Below are 22250 nucleotides of genomic sequence, written 5' to 3'. Positions count from 1 at the left end.
TTAGTGCACCGTTCTGTCGTTTTTGATCAGTGTCACGCTGGTGTCGTTGGACGCTGTACGCATATGAAGTTCCGTAGTTGGGTGGCGCTGTTCCCGCGTACAATCTTATTTGCGACATTTAGGATGCTGTTGAGTAGGACGTTTGCATTTGCGAGCGAACTGCGACCATTCTCTGCGAGGTGTGAGCGACTCTTCTTTAATAGAAACTGACAGATACGCCAGAACTGGGAAAGAATGTCTAATGAGAAGGTCGTTTGAAAATTCGGAGATGAAACACGGCTAACTAGCAGAAATGAAAATGTGCACTGCTGTTTTAGCGATCTTCAAGGCAACAAGGAAATAGTTTAATAACTACAATACGTCGTTCAGTATTAAAGACATCTTTAGGACACTGAAGGGTGTAATGAAACACATAATGTTAAGATTACCGGGGGATTTATGATTTGTAGATGCGAAAGTGTTGTCCTATTCTTAATAAAATAGGAGGCATATACAACGGCGTCAAGCGTATTGTGAAAAGATGAGTTTTAAAGTGCAGGCATCATTCCACACAGAAATTTCTGCGAACTTGTTACTCCACACTATTCACTCATAAAGTAAATACGACTATTGTAAAAATTAGAGAGCACACGGAAGCAACAGGCGTTCGTTTTATTTAGATAAATGTTATCCGTTGATGACATGGATTGGTTGGAGAGAACGAGAGAACGGTGAGGGCAAGGGTGGAGGGAGGGAGGCGAGTTAATTAGGTGGCCACCGGACGGGTATTTGAACCACCTCACTCCCTAATGCGAATCCAGTCAGTGTATCACCTTCCTCGGTCCGATTCCTTGGGAGAGGTATCTATCCTTCAGGAATATTGTAGTTCAAAGTATACTCTAGGGACTATTGTTATTCTTATGCATTAATAACCTAACAAACAAAATTAATACCAACCTCAGACATTTTGCAGATGATGCCATTACCTTCAATGAAGTACTGTCTGACAAAACCTGTACAAATTTGGAATCACATATTGATAAGATTTCAAAGTGGTGCAAAATTTGGCACTTGTTTAAATTCTGATAAGTGTTCAACCGTACGCTTCACAAAACGCGGACAGTTACTGTTCTATGAATATAACATCAATGAGCAGCAGTCGGAATCATTCAACTCATAAAAATATATCTGTGTAACAGCTTGTATGAATATGGAACAGAATCATCACAAACGCTCGGTCGTAGGTGAAGCAAACGGCAGATTTTGGTTCATTGGCAGTATATTGGAAAAATGCAGTCAGTCTACAAAGGAGAATTATTGATCATTTGTGGATAATCCTCACTAAATAGGACCAACAGAGCGTATTCAAGGCATATATTGAAGGTCGGCTCTAGTTCATACTGGTTTGTCTGACTCACGAGAGTGAGTCACGGAAATGTCAAAACAGATGACTTGGCAGACCACTGAATGTAGATGCCAGTTATCCCTCTGAAGCCCACGAAAAAAAAAAAAGAAAAAAATATCAGGAACCAGCATTAAGTGAAGACTTCAGAGATATTCATCAGCGCTCTATATACCGCTCCCACAGGGACCGTGAAGACAGGGTTAGACTATTACAGCAAGAAAGAGGCATCTGGGCAGTAGTCATTCTTTGCCCCACACGCAATTGGAAAGAAAAGAAAGCACCACATGTGATGCTATGCTAAGTACGCTGTTTATTTATTTATTTATATACACCTCAAGTTCCGTAGGATCAAATTGAGGAGCAAATCTCTAAGGTCATGGAACGTGTCAGTACATGAAATTGCAACATAAAAGTAATAACAGATAAAAATGAACCGGAAAATATCAAGCTATAAGTTTAAGTAAACGCAATCGACAATGCAACAAGAATCAGCTTAATTTTTCAAGGAACTCCTCGGCAGAACAGGAGTTACCCAAGAGGAAACTCTTCAATTTCGATTTGAAAGCATTTGGATTCCTGCTAAGAGTTTTGAATTCTTGTGGCAGCTTATTGAAAATGGATCTAGCAGTATATTACACACCTTTCTGCACAAGTGTTAATGAAGTCCGACCCAAAATGCAGGTTTGATTTCTGCTCGGTATTAACTGAGTGAAATCTGCTTATTCTTGGGAATAAACTAATGTTGTAAACAAGAATGACAGCAAAGAATATATATGTTGAGAGGCCAATGCCAAAATACCCACACTCATGAACAGGGGTCGACAGGAGGTTCGTGAACTTACACCATTTATTGCCCGAACCGCCCGTTTCTGAGCCAAAAATATCCTTTTAGAATGGGAAGAGTTACCCCAAAATATAATACCATACTACATAAGCGAATGAAAATAAGTAAAGAAGATTAATTTTCGTGTCAAATAGTAAAATACCGTTCGAATAGTAAAAATAGCAGCATTAAGTCTTTGAACAAAATCCTGAACGAGGGGTTTCCATGACAGTTTTCTATCTATCTGAACGCCCAGACATTTGAAATGTTCAGTATAACTAGTCATATAACCATTCTGTGAAATTAAAACATCAGGTTTTGTTGAATTGTGTGTTAGAAACTGTAAAAACTGAGTCTTACTGCGACTTAGCGTTAGTTAATTTTCTACAAGCCATGAACTTACGTCATGTGCTGCACTATTTGAAACCGAGCCAATGTTGCACACAACATCCTTTACTACCAAGCTAGTGTCAACAGCAAACAGAAATATTTTAGAATACTAGAAGGCATATCATTTATATAAATAAGGAACAGGAGTGGCCCCATCACTTATCCCTGGGGCACCCCACATTTGACTGTCTCCACTCACAGCCGGCATCACAGCCATTCTCAAAACTGTGAATGATGACATTTTGCTATTTGTTGCAAGCAAAAGATGAATCAATTGCAAGCTAGTCCCTGCATACTGTAATGGTCCAACTTATGGAGCAATATTTTGTGATCAACACAATCAAACGCATTAGTTACATCAAAAACTATGCCTACCGTTCGAAACCTTTTGCTTAACCCATACAATACCTCACAGAGAAAAGACAATAAAGCATTTTCAGCTGTTAAAAGACTTCTAAAGTCGAACTACACATTTGAATGCAAATCGTGTGGTATAGAATGATCAATTATCCTTACATACACAGCCTTTTCAATAACTTTGCCGGCCGCGGTGGTCTCACGGTTCTAGGCGCGCAGTCCGGAACCGCGCGACTGCTACGGTCGCAGGTTCGAATCCTGCCTCGGGCATGGATGTGTGTGATGTCCTTAGGTTAGTTAGGTTTAACTAGTTCTAAGTTCTAGGGGACTGATGACCTAAGATGTTAAGTCCCATAGTGCTCAGAGCCATTTGAACCATTTGAACCAATAACTTTAGCAAACACTGATGGCATGGAGATAGGTCTTAAATTATCTACATTATCCCTTTCTCCCTTTTTGTAAAGCGGCTTTACTATTGAGTACTTTAATCGTTCAGGAAACTGACCATTCATAAAGGAAAAATTACAAATATGGCTAAATACAGGGCTAACATGTGCAGCACAGTACTTTAATATTCTGCTAGACACTCCATCATATTCATGACAGTCCTTAGTCTTCAGTGATTTAATTATTGACTCAGTCTCCCCATTGTCTGTATCACAGAGGAGTATTTCAGACATCAATCTCGGAACGACATTTGCCAAGAGAGTTACATGACTCTCTGTTGAAACTAAATTTTTATTTAATTCACCAGAAATGCTAAGAAAATGATTGTTAAATACTGTGCATATATATGATTTATCAGTAACAAAAATTTTTTTACTACGAGCTGACTTTATATCGTCGACCTTGTGCTGCTGACCAGAGACTTGCTTCACAACTGATCATATGGTTTTAATTTTATCCTGTGAATTAGCTATTCTATTTGCGTACCACATAATCTTTGCTTTCCTAATGGCATTTTTAGGCACTTTAGAGTACTGTTTGTAATGGGCTATTGTAGCTTGATTGTGACTACTAACATTTTGATATAATTTCCGCTTTGTTCTACATGATATCCTTATCGCACTAGTCAGCCACCCAGGCTGCCTTTTATTGCTAGTACCCCGTTTAGAACGTTCTAATGGAAATCAACTCTCAAAGAGCATGAGAAATATGTTATATTTGTGTGCTATATTTGTCATCTCTGTTATTAGCACTGTAAACATCCTGCCACTCTTGTTCCAAGGACGAGGTTTTAAAAACTCTCTATTGCTGTTGGATTAACTTTCCCTACATAGTTTGTAATTATATGTGACATTTGTTTGAGCACAGAAGCCTTTTAGTGTTAAAATATGTGCATCATGGTCTGAAAGGCCATTCATCCTTTTACTAACAGAATGCCCATCTAGTAATGAAGAATGAATAAAAATATTGTCTATGGCTGTGCTACTGTTCCCCTGCACCCTAGTTGGAAAAAAACACAGTCTGCATCAGATCATATGAATTTAGGAGACCTACCAACATCCTTTTTCCTGCACCATCACATACAAAATTAATATTGAAGTCACCACATATAACTAATTTCTGGTACTTCCTATACAGTGAATTAAGAACCCTCTCTAGCTTGAGCAGTAATGCTCTGAAGTCAGAGTTAGGGGACCTATAAACAACAACAATTAGAAGTTTAGTTTCACTAAATTCAACCAATGCTGCACAGCATTCTAATATCTGTTCAGCGCAGTGCCGTGATACGTCTATGGACTCAAATGAAATACTGTTTTTTACGTACGTGGCCACTCCCCCACCCCGCAAGGAAGTCCTTGAAAAACAGCAAGCTAATCTGTATTCAGGTAAAGGAAGCCTCTGAATTGCCAAATTATTTAATTCGTGCTCGAATATATCAATAATTTCAGAGTGAACATCTATAAGCAGTTCACTAACTTTATCTCTAATACATCTTATATTTTGATGAAACATGCTAATTCCTTCTCTACTTGGAAACATGACGTCCTCTGAAGGTGAACCCTCAGTTAGAGGGGCTTCCTTTTAGCAGGTATACCTGTCAGCTGACTTCTATCTAGAAAAGGTGCAACTCTGTCACCAACTACTACAGGAATTTTTCCATGAGTGATCCTACCACCACCCACTAGACTGTCCCCTATAAGCTTTGCCAGCCTCCTCTTCCCATACCTATTAAGGTGCAGGCCATGCCTAGTGAAACCAAATCTACTGACAGACTCAACTGGCACCACTGCAATGTGACCCATGCCCTCTGCCATCAGCACCTTCTCCAGCACTATGTTAACGCGCCTAACAGCCGCTTTGAGATGAGACCGATCATGACACTGAAATAGTTGCACGAAATGCACATTAGTGCCACCAGTTTGAGTAACTATCTTTACCAGGTCACCACCTACATCATATTCTCTGTCCCCATCAAGACTACTCCCTGCTCCACCCTCTATCACTACCTGACCCTTCTTCGTAAAATTCCTACATAACTCTCCTCTAGCTTCACAATGCTGGTTACCTGGTACACATTCCCCAACGCTTCCGGCAACTGCTGGCCCACACCTCTATCGTGCAAACTACCTAGCTGCAGAACCTTCTTTCTGTTAGACTTTGCAACTGACCTAGGCCCACTACCTGCTGCGGACTGCTGCAGGTTTTCTACACCTACAGCTACAAGAGTCTTCTCTCCACTCAACTCTGACAGTTGGTCAAATCTGTTGTATGCACGCAAAGTATAACTTTCTGAATACCTCCTCCCCCTCGCTGCCTTCTTGCCAAATGCCAGTTACCATTCCCCAGCGCCCTTCATCTTCCTCAACCTATCTAGTTACTCCTTTGGGTGTTTAAGTGTACCCGTAGGGCACAGATCTTACGTCCCTGCTCCTCTATCAACTTATTTCTATAGAGATTCTGCATTCCCAGGAGAGGATCTCGCCACAACGCCCACTGGCTTCCCCACTGCATTCACCCCCAATGAAAATACTTACAAACCTAGGACAGAGCCCACATTTCTCGCTCATGGTGAAATTTTACAGTTACTGAAAAAGAACTATACGTCTACGTTCAGTTACACCAGTAGAACTATATATAGAACTAACAATAGCGGTCTCGAATTTCTCTCGCTACTAAGAAAGCAACTACTTTTATTAATACTACTAAACCACAACTAATACCAATACCAACAAAACTTCACAAAATAATTAGCTAAAACCAAAAATTCAAGCGGCGACTGGAACACTCAATGAAGTTAAAACAGTGGATGAAAATTTTACTGAAATATTTCACTAGAAACAATAAACAATGTCAGCTGAAAACCAAAGCACGAAAATTACTAAAAGACTTCAACGCACAGAAAACTCTAAAGAGCATAGCGAGCGAACGTTTCCAAAAGTGCCATGCACTTCACTGTGATTTGGAGAGTATTTATGTAGACGAAGACACTTTTTATCTCTTTTTAAAATTACACTAAATATTAAAACAATGAGACAGTTTCGAAACCTTTACCCCCGATCTTGCAACTGAGTGGTATCGGGTCATTTCTCTTTGGTATGTGCATAATCTTCCATTTGCCCATATTTAAGAGATTTTCTTTTCATTAAACCGAGCAAAAATTTTGTCTAGTTCTTTGTACATTTCCATACAATCCAGCAAAAAAAAAAAAAAAAACCATGTAGATGAAAGTGCTGTCGGCGAACACTCTGATAGTCCTGGATGCACTTGATACTAGTCAGTATTTATTACACGTTGTGGCCTTCTTAAAACTGATGCTAAATTGGAAGGAAATTTTCACTCTGCAGTGAAGTGTGTGCTGATATGAAACTTCCTGGGAGATTAAAACTGTCTGCCGGACCGAATCTGGGACTAGGAATATTTCCTTCCATGGGCAGGTGCTCTGTTGGGATGGATTGTTTGGGGAAGGAGACCAGACAGCGAGGTTATCGGTATCATCGGATTAGGGAAGGACGGTCCGGAAGTCGGCCGTGCCCTTTGAAAGGAAACATCCCGGCATTTGCCTGGAGCGATTTAGGGAAATCACGGAAAACCTAAATCAGGGTAACCGGACGCGGGATTGATCCGTCGTCCTCCCGAATGCGAGTCCAGTGTCTAACCACTGCGCCAGCAGGTGCTCTGTCGCCTGAGCTACCCAACCACGACTGAAGATCAATTCTCACAGCTTTACTTTCTCCAGTACCTCATTTCCTACCTTCCAGAGTTCGAAGAAGCTCTCCTATTGAACGAATACATCTGTCTGGGACACGATACGAATTTGGTTTGCGAAGATTAGGGTCAGGTGCACTCACTGGATAAACCCTTGGTCCTATTACAGTGCCTTGCGGCAAACACACTGTTTTTTCTGTTTCTATTGGACATAATACATTCTATTTGTCAAAAAGTCATTGGACCGATTGCATATCTTTGAATACACTCTCTGCGATCGTACCTTACATCTACATCTACATGATTACTCTGCAATTCACATTTAAGTGCTTGGCAGAGGGTTCATCGAACCACAATCATACTATCTCTCTACCATTCCACTCCCGAAGAGCGCGCGGGAAAAACGAACACCTAAACCTTTCTGTTCGAGCTCTGATTTCTCTTATTTTATTTTGATGATCATTCCTACCTATGTAGGTTGGGCTCAACAAAATATTTTCGCATTCGGAAGAGAAAGTTGGTGACTGAAATTTCGTAAATAGATCTCGCCGCGACGAAAACCGTCTTTGCTTTAATGACTTCCATTCCAACTCGCGTATCATATCTGCCACACTCTCTCCCCTTTTACGTGATAATACAAAACGAGCTGCCCTTTTTTGCACCCTTTCGATGTCCTCCGTCAATCCCACCTGGTAAGGATCCCACATCGCGCAGCAATATTCTAACAGAGGACGAACGAGTGTAGTGTAAGCTGTCTCTTTAGTGGACTTGTTGCATCTTCTAAGTGTCCTGCCACTGAAACGCAACCCTTGGCCCACCTTCCCCACAATATTATCTATGTGGTCTTTCCAACTGAAGTTGTTCGTAATTTTAACACCCAGGTACATAGTTGAATTGACAGCCTTCAGAATTGTATTATTTATCGAGTAATCGAATTCCAACGGATTTCTTTTGGAACTCATGTGGATCACCCAGGTCATTTACATAGATCAGGAACAGCAGAGGTCCCAGGACGCTTCCCTGGGGAACACCTGATATCACTTCAGTTTTACTCGATGATTTGCCGTCTGTTACTACGAACTGCGACTTTCCTGACAGGAAATGGCTCTGAGCACTATGGGACTTAACATCTATGGTCATCAGTCCCCTAGAACTTAGAACTACTTAAACCTAACTCCCGGCCGGTGTGGCCGTGCGGTTCTAAGCGCTTCAGTTTGGAACCGCGTGACCGCTACGGTCGCAGGTTCGAATCCTGCGTCAGGCATGGATGTGTGTGATGTCCTTAGGTTAGTTAGGTTTAAGTAGTTCTACGTTCTAGTGGACTGATGACCACAGAAGTTAAGTCCCATAGTGCTCAGAGCCATTTGAACCATTTTTTTAACCTAACTAACCTAACGACATCACACAACACCCAGTCATCACGAGGCAGAGAAAATCCCTGACCCCGCCGGGAATCGAACCCGGGAACCCGGGCGCGGGAAGCGAGAACGCTACCGCACGACCACGAGCTGCGGACTTCCTGACAGGAAATCACGAATCCAGTCGCACAACTGAGAAAATGTAGTCCATCAACAAAGGAGGTGGCTTACAAAACACTCGTTCGACCTATACTTGAGTATTGCTCATCATTGTGGGATCCGTACCAGATCGGGTTGACGGAGGAGATAGAGAAGATCCAAAGAAGAGCGGCACGTTTCGTCACAGGGTTATTTGGTAACCGTGATAGCGTTACGGAGATGTTTAGCAAACTCAAGTGGCAGACTCTGCAAGAGAGGCGCTCTGCATCGCGGTGTAGCTTCCTCGCCAGGTTTCGAGTGGGTGCGTTTCTGGATGAGGTATCGAATATATTACTTCCCCCTACTTATACCTCCTGAGGAGATCACGAATGTAAAATTAGAGAGATTCGAGCGCGCACGGAGGCTTTCAGACAGTCGTTCTTCGCGCGAACCATACGCAACTGGAACAGAAAAGCGAGGTAATGACAGTGGCACGTAAAGTGCCCTCCGCCACACACCGTTGGGTGGCTTGCGGAGTATAAATGTAGATGTAGATACACCATAGGCCCGCAACCTGATTAGAAGTCGCTTGTGAGGAACGGTGTCAAAAGGTTTCCGGAAATCTAGAAATACGGAATCAACTTGATATCCCCTGTCGATAGCGGCCATTACTTCGTGCGAATAAAGAGCTAGCTGCGTTGCACAAGAACTATGTTTTCTGAAACCATGCTGATTGCGTATCAATAGATCGTTCCCTTCGAGGTGATTCATAATGTTTGAATACAGTATATGCTCCAAAACCCTACTGCAAACCGACGTCAATGATATAGGTCTGTAGTTCGGTGGATTACTCCTACTACCCTTCTTAAACACTGGTGCGACCTGCGCAGTTTTCCAATCTGTAGGTACAGATCTATCGGTGAGCGAGCGGTTGTATAAGATTGCTAAGTAGGGAGCTATTGTATCAGCGTAATCTGAAAGGAACCTCATCGGTATATAATCTGGACCTGAAGACTTGCCCGTATCAAGCGATTTGAGTTGCTTCGCAACCCCTAAGGTATCTACTTCTAAGAAACTCATGCTAGCAGCTGTTCGTGTTTCAAATTCTGGAATATTCCATTCGTCTTCCCTGGTGAAGGAATTTCGGAAAACTGCGTTCAATAACTCCGCTTCAGCGGCACAGTCGTCGGTAACAGTACCATCGGCACTGTGGAGAATGTGGTACGCCTAACGGAGGTCTAGGAGCAACGCTTACCTTTACGCGTGTATCGTCTGTTTGCAAGATATCGAACGTGAATAAAGGAATCTGTGTTCCACACAGTTGATGTCTGCTGAATCTGTATTTCTCCTCCAGGAACGTAGCGATGTTCGAGCTTAAAACGTGTCTTAGGATCTCGCACACATTGCAGCAGCAGGTTACCTTCGTGCTCGTCGTCGCCGTTGACGAGCCTGACGGCGCCCTCGTGCTTCCGCAGCCGGCGCATCTGCTTGCGCAGCTGGAGCGCCTTCTGCTGGCGCACCGCCCCGGTCGCCGTCTCGTTGTTGGCCGCCGCCGAGGCCAGGTGCAGCGCGCACGCCAGCGCGCAGTATCTCAGCAGTCGCATCGCGGGCGCCTTCTCTCTTCCTGCGCTGCGGGCTGGCGACCACTACCGCCCAAAAGTCGAAAAAAAAAAACTGCTATACGAACGACGAACGCCAACAGCTGCCGCGTTTCGGGCAACACTAAACCCTCGCTGCGATAAAACCGACGCTAAAAGCTCACTAAAAAGGGTCCGGAATTCACTGTCAGCACCACATGCGTCGTGTCGTGTAGCAACGCAAGAATTAACGGTAAACAAACGCAGTGAGAGTCACGTCTGCAGCGTGTCGGAATACTGGTATCGCTAGGTTCGCCACCTGAGTCAGCCAAGTAGCGGTGAGGTCCAGCTGCTGCAGATTCAGCGCCCTGGAGCGACGTTCACCTGGAGAGCATGCGGCAGGTACCGGCCAGAAGCCGGGTCGGTCACGCAGGTGCGGTCGGCGGTGGCCTATCCCATGAGCGGACGCTGTGGTGACGACTGCCGCGGTCTGCCGGTCACTGTGCAGACCCGCGCCTGCCCGGCGCTCTTTATGGCCGCTGCAGCCGACGCGCCTGACGTCACCCCGCGGCGACCTCCTGCGGCGCTCTGCACGCGCCGCCCCGCGCCGCCGGGCCAGCAAAAAGGAGGGCGCGCCGCCTGTCAACACTCGCCGCAGGAGCGGTCGCCTTGTCGCGCAAACAGCTTGCAAAAGACTGTTCGTGCATATGACATCATTCTTGCTACACTTCGTAGACGGAGTAAGGAGAGACATCTGGGAGCAGCTGTACATCCTTACACCTATCACTACAAAATAAAGGAGATCCGTTAATTACATGCGTCAGCCTACAGTCCAATTGACGACTCTGGCTCAACCTTAAAAGTGCACATCTTCACTGAATCTCCTCCATCCACAAAGCCGGCCGCTGTGCCCGAGCGGCTCTAGGCGCTTCAGTCCGGAACCACGCGGCTGCTAAGGCCGCAGATTCGAATCCTGCCTCGGGCATGCATATGTGTGATGTCCTTAGGTTAGTTAGGTTTAAGTAGTCCTAAGTCTAGGGGACTGATGACCTCTGATGTTAAGTCCCATAGTGCTTACAACCATTTGAACCATTTTCCATCCACAATCGACTACCTTCTCCACCATGAGGCTCCGATCAACAAAAGACGACACACCGTTGTACCACCAAATCCTGCCATGAATCCTACAACTACCAAAGATGCCTAATATATAACGACCACAAAACCAGTGACTGCAAAAACCCTCCCACCGGCCATCATTGTAAGTCCCACCCTTTCCTCAAACAATATCCTGACCTCACTTTCCCAGCCTCGAGTATTGCCTTTGAGCTGCCTCACTCAACATTGTTGCAAGTGTGAGGATCAACCTCCACCTTCCAAACCTGTGCTGGTAGTTATCATCAGCACTCCCTACGTCAACAACTCTCTCCGCCCACCTACCACAGCTGAACCCATCATCCATTTTATGACCATAGTTCTTCAAAAAGTTCATCCTTTATAGAGGCCACTCGCCCTACATCAAATTTCCCTTCCTGCCCACTCTGTCTTCCACTTCAATACACAATCAACCTATTGCCAAAACCAGATCCACTTTCTTTTCACCCATCTCTATGCCTTAGTTTAAATCAATCCCAACCACCCAACCACGCCACCCCTTCTTCCCCTAAACCATTTCGTAAAAGAAGTGAACCGTGATTTATTTTCAAAGAATATTCTTAAGAATTTATTTTATTTACTAGCGATTCATCAAGAACATTCTCACATTTAATCACACTATGTAAGCATGGAAGTAGTTGCCAGGGAGTAAGTTGCCAGGGAGTAACTGATGAAATCATAACCAAATTCCCTTTAACAAATGGGAAGTTTATTCACTTTAATAGTGCCTAAAAGCATTTTTTAAAAGAAACAGATTTAAAATTATAATCAGAAAGCACCCGCTAAATATCAAAGTTACAATTTATTCAGAGGCAGAAAGAAACAAGTTTTCACTGTATGAGCTTTCAGGCAGAGAACCTTGCCGCTCCCTTTTGACACGGCCGTAGTTACGACCGCTCACAACAGCCTCTGAAAATACTACACTGGTGCAAATCTGCAACACACCAGATAACTATAAACTAACAGTTTTAACAATTTACACAAGCGCACAAACTATGCACCCCCCCCCCTCCCCTCGGTAGGAGGGATGGAAATGGTACACTAACAATTAAAATATTAACTTTGCCACAGAAGGTGCAACTTGATTTTAACATCTAAGAAAAGTCTTACGGTGAAAGGGTGGCAAATTTATATGCTGAAAATGATCATTTAAATAAAAGCCCATGAAATGCAATCTTATGTAAAATTATACAAGGTTGAAAAACAATAGTTAAGATGCTCTACACTACACAGATACCGCCTCTCAAGATCATAGCCAATAATATCAAAGTTTCCAAAGATCAAAACATATTTCAGGTATTAGGCCGTTACACTCCAAGCAATGAATTCGTTAACACACCAAATCCGACAAACATGACAGAGGCAGCTACTAACGTACGGTAGATTGATAGGGAGATTACCGAACAACCCGAATCACAGGTTCGCCCCGCCCCTACTCCACATGGGAAAAACGGACCACCCAATTTATAAACGACCACCTTCCCGTGGGTGGGCAATCGGAGAAGAATGATGGGACGACCCCAAAGCAAAACGACTGGTGACATCACCAAGAAAACAAGTACAATTTAACAAGAGTAAATCAAACAACATATCACCAGTCACTTACCTTCTAATAAACTGCGATTTCTCGAGAAGACCTGGCGCAGCACCCCCAAATCGCTCTCCCGAACCGTCCGCTGCCAGCCGCTTCAACGGACGCAGGAAGGCGCGCCGATCTCCCGTCTCTCGGCGTCGCAGCTCGCACCGGCCAGACTGATGTCGTGGGTTGACTCCTGTTGCTCTCGTGTCGACCGCGAAGTCACTAACCCTCGCTATACGCCGCGGCCCACTGGACTCACGTGGCGACCTCACATGCGCCGACGCTCAAGACGACCAAGTCATCTTGTGTCTCAGTGCGCGACCGACCAACCGATCGATCCAACCGCCAATGACCATTGTCCGAACAAACTCGAGCAGGCTGGCGGCCTAACGTGCAGACTCAGATGCAGGAACTAAGCCCCGACCGGGCGACCACTCGCTGAGTTATCTTACTGGCGGAGTGGAAAGACTCTCATTTTGCCGGCTTTAAAGGTTGATCCGAACGACAGACATACTAGCACTCCGAACGACAGACAGACATTAACTAACAAATGCGGACGAGAGACAGACTAGCAAGATGGGGCCGAGAGACTGACCCAGACTGACCGACTGGCAAGTTTTTTTTTTCCTTTATTGAATTTCAATTCCCCCCGAAGGGGGCGGGCTGGCAGCAGCTTAGTATGCCGCTCTTCAGCCTACAGACTTTGTTAGAAAGATGAAGAGAATAAATAATAAAAACAGGCGATAAAATCGGAGACTTAAAGAGTAACATGGCGAAAAGAAATCGTGGAACTTAAAACAAAGAACTGAGGGATGATGACGCTAAGAAAATACATACAAAGCAGAAAGGTAAAACAATAGACAGACAATTAAAAAAACACGGGGACAGTCTGGTTTCTGTTCGCAAAAGACATAAAATTCACACCCAGCGACAGCATGGTTTCTGTTCGCAACACGAGAAAGACGAACAACACTGAACAGTCACTGGAACACTGCACTAAAATGTTGGCAAATGTGACATACTGGCGAGCTCATAGCGCCCCTTAAATGCACGTGAACAGGCTACCTTTCCCCTTTCCCACCAGAGGGAGACACCAAAGCTGCGATTGCCACAGCGGCGCCACCGCCTGAAACGGAGGGCGTCTGCTTCACACTACGCGTTGCGGCGCGCTCTTCAGAACAGCAATTTTTACCACGGCTCAAGAAGTGTAATATCTATTCCACAATATCCGCTCCTTTTGAGCCAACGAACACCTCTACATGAAAACCCTATCCCAACATCATATTGACGCTTTCCTTCTGAATGGAACTTTCCCTCAATCTCATCATACTATCTACATTTCGCCACACATCCTCCACCAGACAGATAAAACAATTCCCATGCCTTGAGGCAGAGTTGCTATTGACCACCACAAGAACATACCTGTTCAGCCACAACTCCTCTACAGTACTCCTACTGAACTCCTTATTCTCACTCGCTTTCTCAAAACCATAAATATCCAACCACATCATCTCATTCCATATGACTTCCTTACCCACTTGGACCATACTTTTTCGACCTATATCATTGCTGCTGACCTTAACATCCATAGAAAACCCGTAGTGTTATGTTACTGCCGCTCTCTACGATCATATAGTCCCTCTCCCACTGCATACTCGCCCTGAAAACAATTCCACTCCTGATGTTATCCTCACCTCTCCTAAACTCCTCCCACTGGAAGCGACCATCACCCTGTCCTACTCACCATCCCCTGCAACACGTATCAAACCTGTGCACCCTCTGCCTCTCCAGAGCACATGCTACTCCCATACCAACTGGGATGCCTACAAGGAAATCGTTGCTATCCAACTCGGAATCTATCCTTTATCCTACCAGTACTGCAATGACATCCACCATACTGCCATCTTGATACAACAAACTCACCACATTCCGACGAAGCCCCTCTATACGCACTGTTCCATACTCCTTCCACGTGCTCTTCTACTCCTCCGTGAATCCGTCGCCTTCACTGATGCTCCCTGCACACCCACGATCGAGACACACTTCCACGCCACTCACAACTACAACGACACATCCGAAATCTGCTGATCGCAGAGAAACACCGCGTTTGGCTCCACAAACCGCAAAGATACACTGCCCATAAAGTCTTCCAGTTACTGAAAGGAATTTCACCGTCTTACTGGCAATACCCCTGCTTCCTCTTACCCCTCCTGGACGATAATCACCCCGTCCCCGACTTCCTAAGCAAAACCAACGACTTTGCATCCTATCTCCCTGAAACCTTCACCATCCAAGATTCTCTTTATTCCCTATAGTCCAGGGGAGTATAGATACCTCTCTTCCACTCATTGCTCCTAGCTTCCAGTACCTCGGTAACAGCCCACAGACTGAACTCAGTAATCCAATAACAACACAAGACAATCAACAGACAGCCCATAACGAATGCAACACCATTCCCAGTCGCGTCTGCATGACCTATAGACACCTGAAAGAATGACCCCTCCTTCCAAGAAATCCTGGCCACCCTTTATAATACAATCCTTTACACCGATTTCTATCCTGAGCCGTGAAAAACGTCTCCTAACACCTCCTTTTTACCGTCCCATCAGCCTCACCTCTGTGTTCAGCAATGTTTTTGAGTCCATCCTATCCCGACGTATCCATAAAGCCAACAACAAAACCTACCCATTCCTGTCCATCTGTGTGGTTTACATCCCAATATCTCCTCCAATAACCAACTCCTGTACTTACGTGCCTCCTATCCCACCAAATCAACGACCACAAATCGGCCATTTTTCTCCCCCTTGACTCGAGAAAGCATATGAGCCTGTGTGGCATTCCGAACTTCTCTTTAAGCTCTAGACCAACGCACTTCCCATAAGTATGTTCACTTCACTGCATCCTTTCTCTCTAACCGTCAGTCTTATGTCACCATCGACAACACTAATTCCTGTAGCTTCCATCCCACAGCAGGTGTGTCACAAGGCTCTGTCCTCTCTCTTTTACGACCGTCCTATCCAGTTAACTAACACACTAAAATACCTGATCGCTGACTAACATTCAACAGAAAGCCCACAATAGACTAAAATTACTAAAACTATTAACTGAATGAACCTGGGTATTGTACCCTTCCACAGTCCTCCACACCTACAATACCCCGATCTGACCATCCCCTACTATGCAAATGTTCCATGAACTTCCTCTGCAGATCCTCTAACGCTATGCACTCCACCTAGCCTTTCGATTCCTTACCCTCATCCACCCACATCCTCTACCAACTTATAAAATTCTCCACCCTGCTCTTCCATCTTGAACATCTCTGAATATTCTACATTAGCCATAAACTCGACACTACTCATCCCCTAGTTCCCCTCTGCTCACTGATCCTGATATTCTGCTGCACCTCTACCATCACATTCCCCCAACACTACACTTCCACACCCTCCATGTCATCTCCCAACGGAACTTTAGTCGCCTTCCCTTACCCGACCTTGAAATACAGCTTGATGTATACCCATCATACCAGATCTAGGAGATCCCTTCCATCTTCCTCTTATCAGGGGACCCTTCCCCTCACTCGTCTCCACCAGATTCCTAAGTCTTGGTTCAGAAACGCATCCCTCCTCAACCTTCCCCAAACCCTCCTCCAAACATCCATGCACTCAAAAACAACCTCCTACGCACTATCCTTGAATGATAAGGTCCCTTATCCCTGGTAATCTACATCCATTTTAATCAGTCAACACAGTGATCTTTTACGTTTTATCTTATGCACCTATCTAGCTGGATTTATATATTCGTGTGCAACACTCATTTTCCATTTATCTGTGTCTATATTTTAATTAATCAATAAATCAACCTTTCTATTATAAGTTATGCAACTGACGATCAGTCTTTTTTGTTGCTAAATATTCTTTTTTGCCAATCGGTGTGTCTAGTTTTTATCCTATCATTTTAAAATTTGTACTCTCATGTGGTTGAAGAGTGGCAAATTGTATCCGCTGATAGCTCACCCGCCGCCCATGTGGGGCGAGGGGGATGAAATAACGATTACATAAAAAAGAGCCCAACATAATTTCTATCACCTTCCCCTCCCAGACCATGAATTCTTCATTCTTCCACCCATAACCTGTCCCATCCATCCAATACGAAGGTTCCAATCTACCGTTCCCTTGCCCAGTTGTCGACCCACTTATCTCCTAACACATACATCCCACCTATCGCTTCACTCAGCCATAAACCCCATCCTTTTTCGTATCATCCCCCCCCCCCTTATTTTTTACATCTTAATTCTATCCAGCAGATTCTATCATATCATCCTCACAATGAAAAGGTTGCACATCCCTTTACTTCCACCTTATCAAGAACCTGGTCACCTACTTTAACCTTTTTATTATTTTCTTTTCAAATTTAAAAAATATGAAATCGTAATGTCGAAGAGCCACCTATAGAGGGGAATGTAAATGCCAATTAAAGAAAGAAACGGAGTCTGTTTTGCTCGCTCAGAAGTGGATGGTAGGCGGACGTCACAAGTCGAACGAGTCATCTATTTCACTGAGTTACATACATGCACAGATACCTGACCATGCTATAGGTCTTCATAATATCTCACAGATAAATCAAAAATTCCCTGAGCAACGTTTATGGGAAGTTTCCATTGGTTGTAAGTTAACTCCGAACTGAAAATCCCCTCTCAAATATACACAACTGTGATTCCCCAGACAGACTATCCGCAGCTCGTGGTCGTGCGGTAGCGTTCTCGCTTCCCGCGCCCGGATTCCCGGGTTCGATTCCCGGCGGGGTCAGGGATTTTCTCTGCCTCGTGATGACTGGGTTTTGTGTGATGTCCTTAGGTTAGTTAGGTTTAAGTAGTTCTAAGTTCTAGGGGACTGATGACCATAGATGTTAAGTCCCATAGTGCTCAGAGCCATTTTGAACCCAGACAGACTACCTGCTCGCCTGGTTTTGGCTAAAAGGACTCTAAAATTGTACTCACTTTAAATGTAATACATTTCCGAGCGAAACTTTCTGTAAACGACCAATGAAACTAAATTCAGCTTTCAGCCATCGTTACAAATCCATACTTGTCCAACGTATCGAAAAAAGGGAAATAAAATCGGCACTTGCCCTTTTCCTCCACCCAGTATAGATATTCGACAAACACGTATACGCTGGTCTTATAAACACTTCCGTGACATCCATGTTTGACGCTTCTTTATTTTTCCAAGGTTACTTCATCCAAATACTGGGCAGTTCTTTCAACAAACTCCAATTATTTGAAAAATGTCAAACTTCAAACTTTCAAAGAGCAGCTGATAAAATAATTATTCATTTACTACCGCTTTCTGTCTTCCCACTACCTTCAGCCTGCATGGAAAGGTTCGAAATGTTGCGGAAATTATTTTATTATACCTGGAGATAATTCACATAACTGAAACCGCTAGTAAATAAATAATTAGTTTATAAGCAGCTTTTGTCAGTTTGGGAATATGAGTTTTGTTAAATACTTACAAGCCGTATGGAACCACCTGCACAAGTTTAGGCCAGTTTCCTCCATTCACTAACGATCTTGATGTTGATGGGAACACCAAATGACTCATGAAGAAAATCTTAGCAGAATATTTTGGAAAGTATATACGATACAACCTAATTAGTCAGAAGATTTTGCTTTAGAGGAACATGGCAGTTGAGGAGCCACCCGTCACTACACCCGGAGACAATCACCTCACATATGGCGTAGTAATTGTTCATGAAATGTAACGTCACATGACATTCACGCGGAGACGTCGTATTCTTATCAACGAAACAAAAGCGCGATGCCTTATAAGGACTGGCAGAGACAACAAGAGAGTCTTCATTTATTTAATCAAATTCATCATATTGCGAGCTTTCTATCGGCCATGATTTGCATCCTCAGATTTAGCCACTCTGTTGCCGCTGTGAAACTCTGTAAGAGGCGAACTCTATTAGATAATCGGCACAGTTGTGTGGTCGTTTGCCAACATTGCGCGGATTGAACACCGAGATCTGGCGGTACATTCGAGAATTGTTCTCTATTTAGTTCACCCTTTCATACTTCAATTCCGCGCACTTTCTCCGTATGTTTGTTTAAATTAATTTTCAGTTGTTTATTTGAATAAATAATGGTGTCACCATCATTGTACCTGTTCTACATCTACATCTACGTGATTACTCCGCTGTTTACAATAAAGTGCCTGGCAGAGGGTTCAATGAACCACCTTCAAGCTGTCTCTCTACTGTTCCACTCTCGAACCGTGCGCGGGAAAAGCGAGCACTTAAATTTTTCTGTGCGAACCCTCATTTCTCTTATTTTATCGTGATGATCATTTCTCCCTATGTAGGTGGGTGCCAACAGAATGTTTTCGCAGTCGGGGGAGAAAACTGGTGATTGAAATTTCATGAGAAGATCCCGTCGCAACGAAAAACGCCTGTGTTTTAATGACTGTCACTCCAATTCACGTATCATGTCTGTGGCACTGTCTCCCCTACTTCGAGATAGTACAAAACGAGCTGCCCTTCGTTGTACTTTTTCGATGTCATCCGTCAGTCCCATCTGATGCGGATCCCACACCGCCCAGCAGTACTCCAGAACAGGGCGGACAAACGTGGTGTAACCAGTCTCTTTAGTAGACCTGTTGCACCTTCTGCCAATGAATCGCAGTCTTTGGTTTGCTCTACCCACAACATTATCTATGTGATTGTTCCAATTTAGGGTATTTGTAATTGTAATCCCTAAGTATTTAGTTGAATTTACAGCCTTCAGATTTGTGTCACTTATCGCGTAATCGAAATTTAGCTTATTTATTTTAGTACTCATGTGAATAACTTCACACTTTTCTTTAATCAGGGTCAATTGCCACTTTTTGCTAGATACAGATATCTTATCTAAATCATTTTGCAATCCGTTTTGGTCATATGATGACTTTACAAGACGCTAAGTGACAGCATCATCTGCAAAAAATCTAATACGGCTACTGAGATTGTCTCCTATGTCGTTAATATAGATTAGGAACAGTAGAGGGCCTATAACGCTTACTTGGGAAACGCCGGATATCATTTCTGTTTTACTCGATGACTTTCCGTCTATTACTACGAACTGTGACCTATCTGACAGGAAATCACGAATCCAGTCGCACTATTGAGGCGATATTCCATAGGCACGCAGTTTGGTTAGAAGACGCTTGTGAGGAACGGTGTCGAAAGGCTTCTGGAAATCTAAAAATATGGAACCAATTTGACATCCCCTGTAGATAGCACTCTTTACTTCATGAGTATAAAGAGCTAGTTGTGTTTCGCAAGAACAATATTTTCTGATTCCGTGCTGACTACGTGTCAATGAATCGTTTTCTTCGGGTACTTCATAATATTCGAATACAGTATATGTTCCAAAACCCTACTGCAAATCGACATTAGTGATATGGGCCTGTAATTAAACATATTACTCCTACTTCCCTTTTTGGATATTGGTGTGACTTGAGCAATTTTCCTGACTTTAGGTACGGATCTTTCTGTGAGCGAGCGGTTGTATATAAATGCTAAATATGGAGCTATTGTATCAGCATAATCTGAGAGGAACCTGACTGGTATACAATCTGGACCGGAAACCTTGCTTTTATTAAGTGATTTAAGTTTTGCTACACCGATGATATCTACTTCTATGTTTCTCATCTTGGCAGTTGTCCTTGATTGGAATTCAATAATATTTACTTCGTATTCTTTGGTGAAGGAGTTTCGGAAAATCGTGTTTAATAACTCTGCTTTAGTGGCACTATCATCAATGACTTCACAGTTGTTATCTCGCAGTGAAGGTGTTGATTGCGTGTTGACACTGGTGTGCTTTATGTATGATCAGAATCTCTTTGGGTTTTCTGCCAGATTTCGAGACAGAGTTTCGTTGTAGAAATTATTGAAAGCATCTCGCATTGATATACGCGCTATATTTCGAAATTCTGCATAACTTTGCCAGTCTTGGGGATTTTGCGTTCTTTTAAATCTGGCATGCGTTTTTTCGCTGCTTCTGCTTCTGCTCGGCTCGGCACCAAAGGACCACAGTCGGTTTTATCGACAATGCTGCAGATGGTGAGCTCCGCCTTATTCTTGCAAGCAAGACTGGAACTCTGAATTTCAGGCTGAAATTCAGGCTCCAATCCACGAGTGAAAAACATCGTTGATTTTTTTCTCGAGAATAACACCGTCATCCATTAAAAATGCATCAGTACCATCACTTATTAATTTATGTGGTATATATCTCTCAAGTGCTGTCGATACAACCTCTCTGAAATTATTACACAACTTTTCTACGCTTACATTATCAGATCGGAAGGAGTGCAGACTGTCTCTTAAAAAGGCGTTAAGAGCATTTTCATAAGCTTTTTTAAATAGATATACTTTGCGTTTCTTTTTGATGGTTGTAGGAGTTACGGTATTCAGCCTAGCAGCTACTGCCTTGTGGTCGCTAATCCCTGTATTCGTCACGATGCTCATACGATTTGTCAAATGTTCATATGTTCAAATGTGTGTGAAATCTTATGTGACTTAACTGCTAAGGTCATCAGTCCCTAAGCTTACACACTACTTAACCTAAATTATCCTAAGGACAAACACATACACACCCATGCCCGAGGGAGGACTCGAACCTCCGCCGGGACCAGCCGCACAGTCCTTGGCTGCAGCGCCTAAGACTGCTCGTCTAATCCCGCGCGGCTACGATTTGTCCAGGATTATTTGTTGCTAAGAGGTCAAGTATGCTTTCGTAACCATTTACGCTTCGAGTGGGCTCATGAACTAATTGTTGAAAATAATTTTCTGAGAAAGCATTCATTACAATTTCGGATGACGTTTTATGCCTGCCGCCGGCTTTAAACGTATAATGTTTCCAGCATATCGAGGGTAGATTAAAGTCTCCACCGACTTTAATTGTATGAGTGGTGTACCTATTTGAAATGAGACTCATGGTGTCTTTGAACTCTTCAGCAACTATATCTTCTGAGTATGGGGGGGGGGGTCGGTAAAACGACCCAATTAATAGTTTAGTATAACCTCTACCCATACTATTTTGCAGGAACTATCTACTTCAATTTCACTACAAGGCAAACTATTTCTGACAGCAATAAATACTCCACCACCAACTGTATTTAATCTATCCTTTCTGAACACTGTTATATCATTAGAAAAAAATTCTGCTGAACTTATTTCTGGCTTTAGCCAGCTTTCTGTACTTATAACTATTTGAGCTTCAGTGCTTTATACTACGGCTTTGAGCTCTGGTTCTTTCCCAACACAGCTACAACAATTTTCAACTACAATACGAATCGTT

At 43.6% G+C, this 22250-nt stretch overlaps 1 protein-coding gene across 1 annotated transcript in view; it reads right to left on the bottom strand.

Annotated features, from left to right (window-relative positions):
* LOC126252069 (lysyl oxidase homolog 3) overlaps positions 1 to 10695 on the bottom strand; it is a 131543-nt gene extending 120848 nt beyond the window's left edge. Inside the window, exon 1 of the mRNA XM_049952915.1 lies at positions 10023 to 10695. Coding sequence (XP_049808872.1) covers positions 10023 to 10206 — 184 coding nt within the window. The 5' untranslated portion in view covers positions 10207 to 10695. The remainder of the gene's footprint in view (positions 1 to 10022) is intronic.
* Positions 10696 to 22250: the final 11555 nt, after the last annotated feature.

This window comes from Schistocerca nitens, chromosome 4 (assembly GCF_023898315.1).
Source record: "Schistocerca nitens isolate TAMUIC-IGC-003100 chromosome 4, iqSchNite1.1, whole genome shotgun sequence".
NCBI classification, from domain to species: domain Eukaryota; kingdom Metazoa; phylum Arthropoda; class Insecta; order Orthoptera; family Acrididae; genus Schistocerca; species Schistocerca nitens.
The sequence above is the reverse complement of the archived record's forward strand: the minus strand, read 5'-3'. Positions and strand labels throughout refer to the sequence as shown.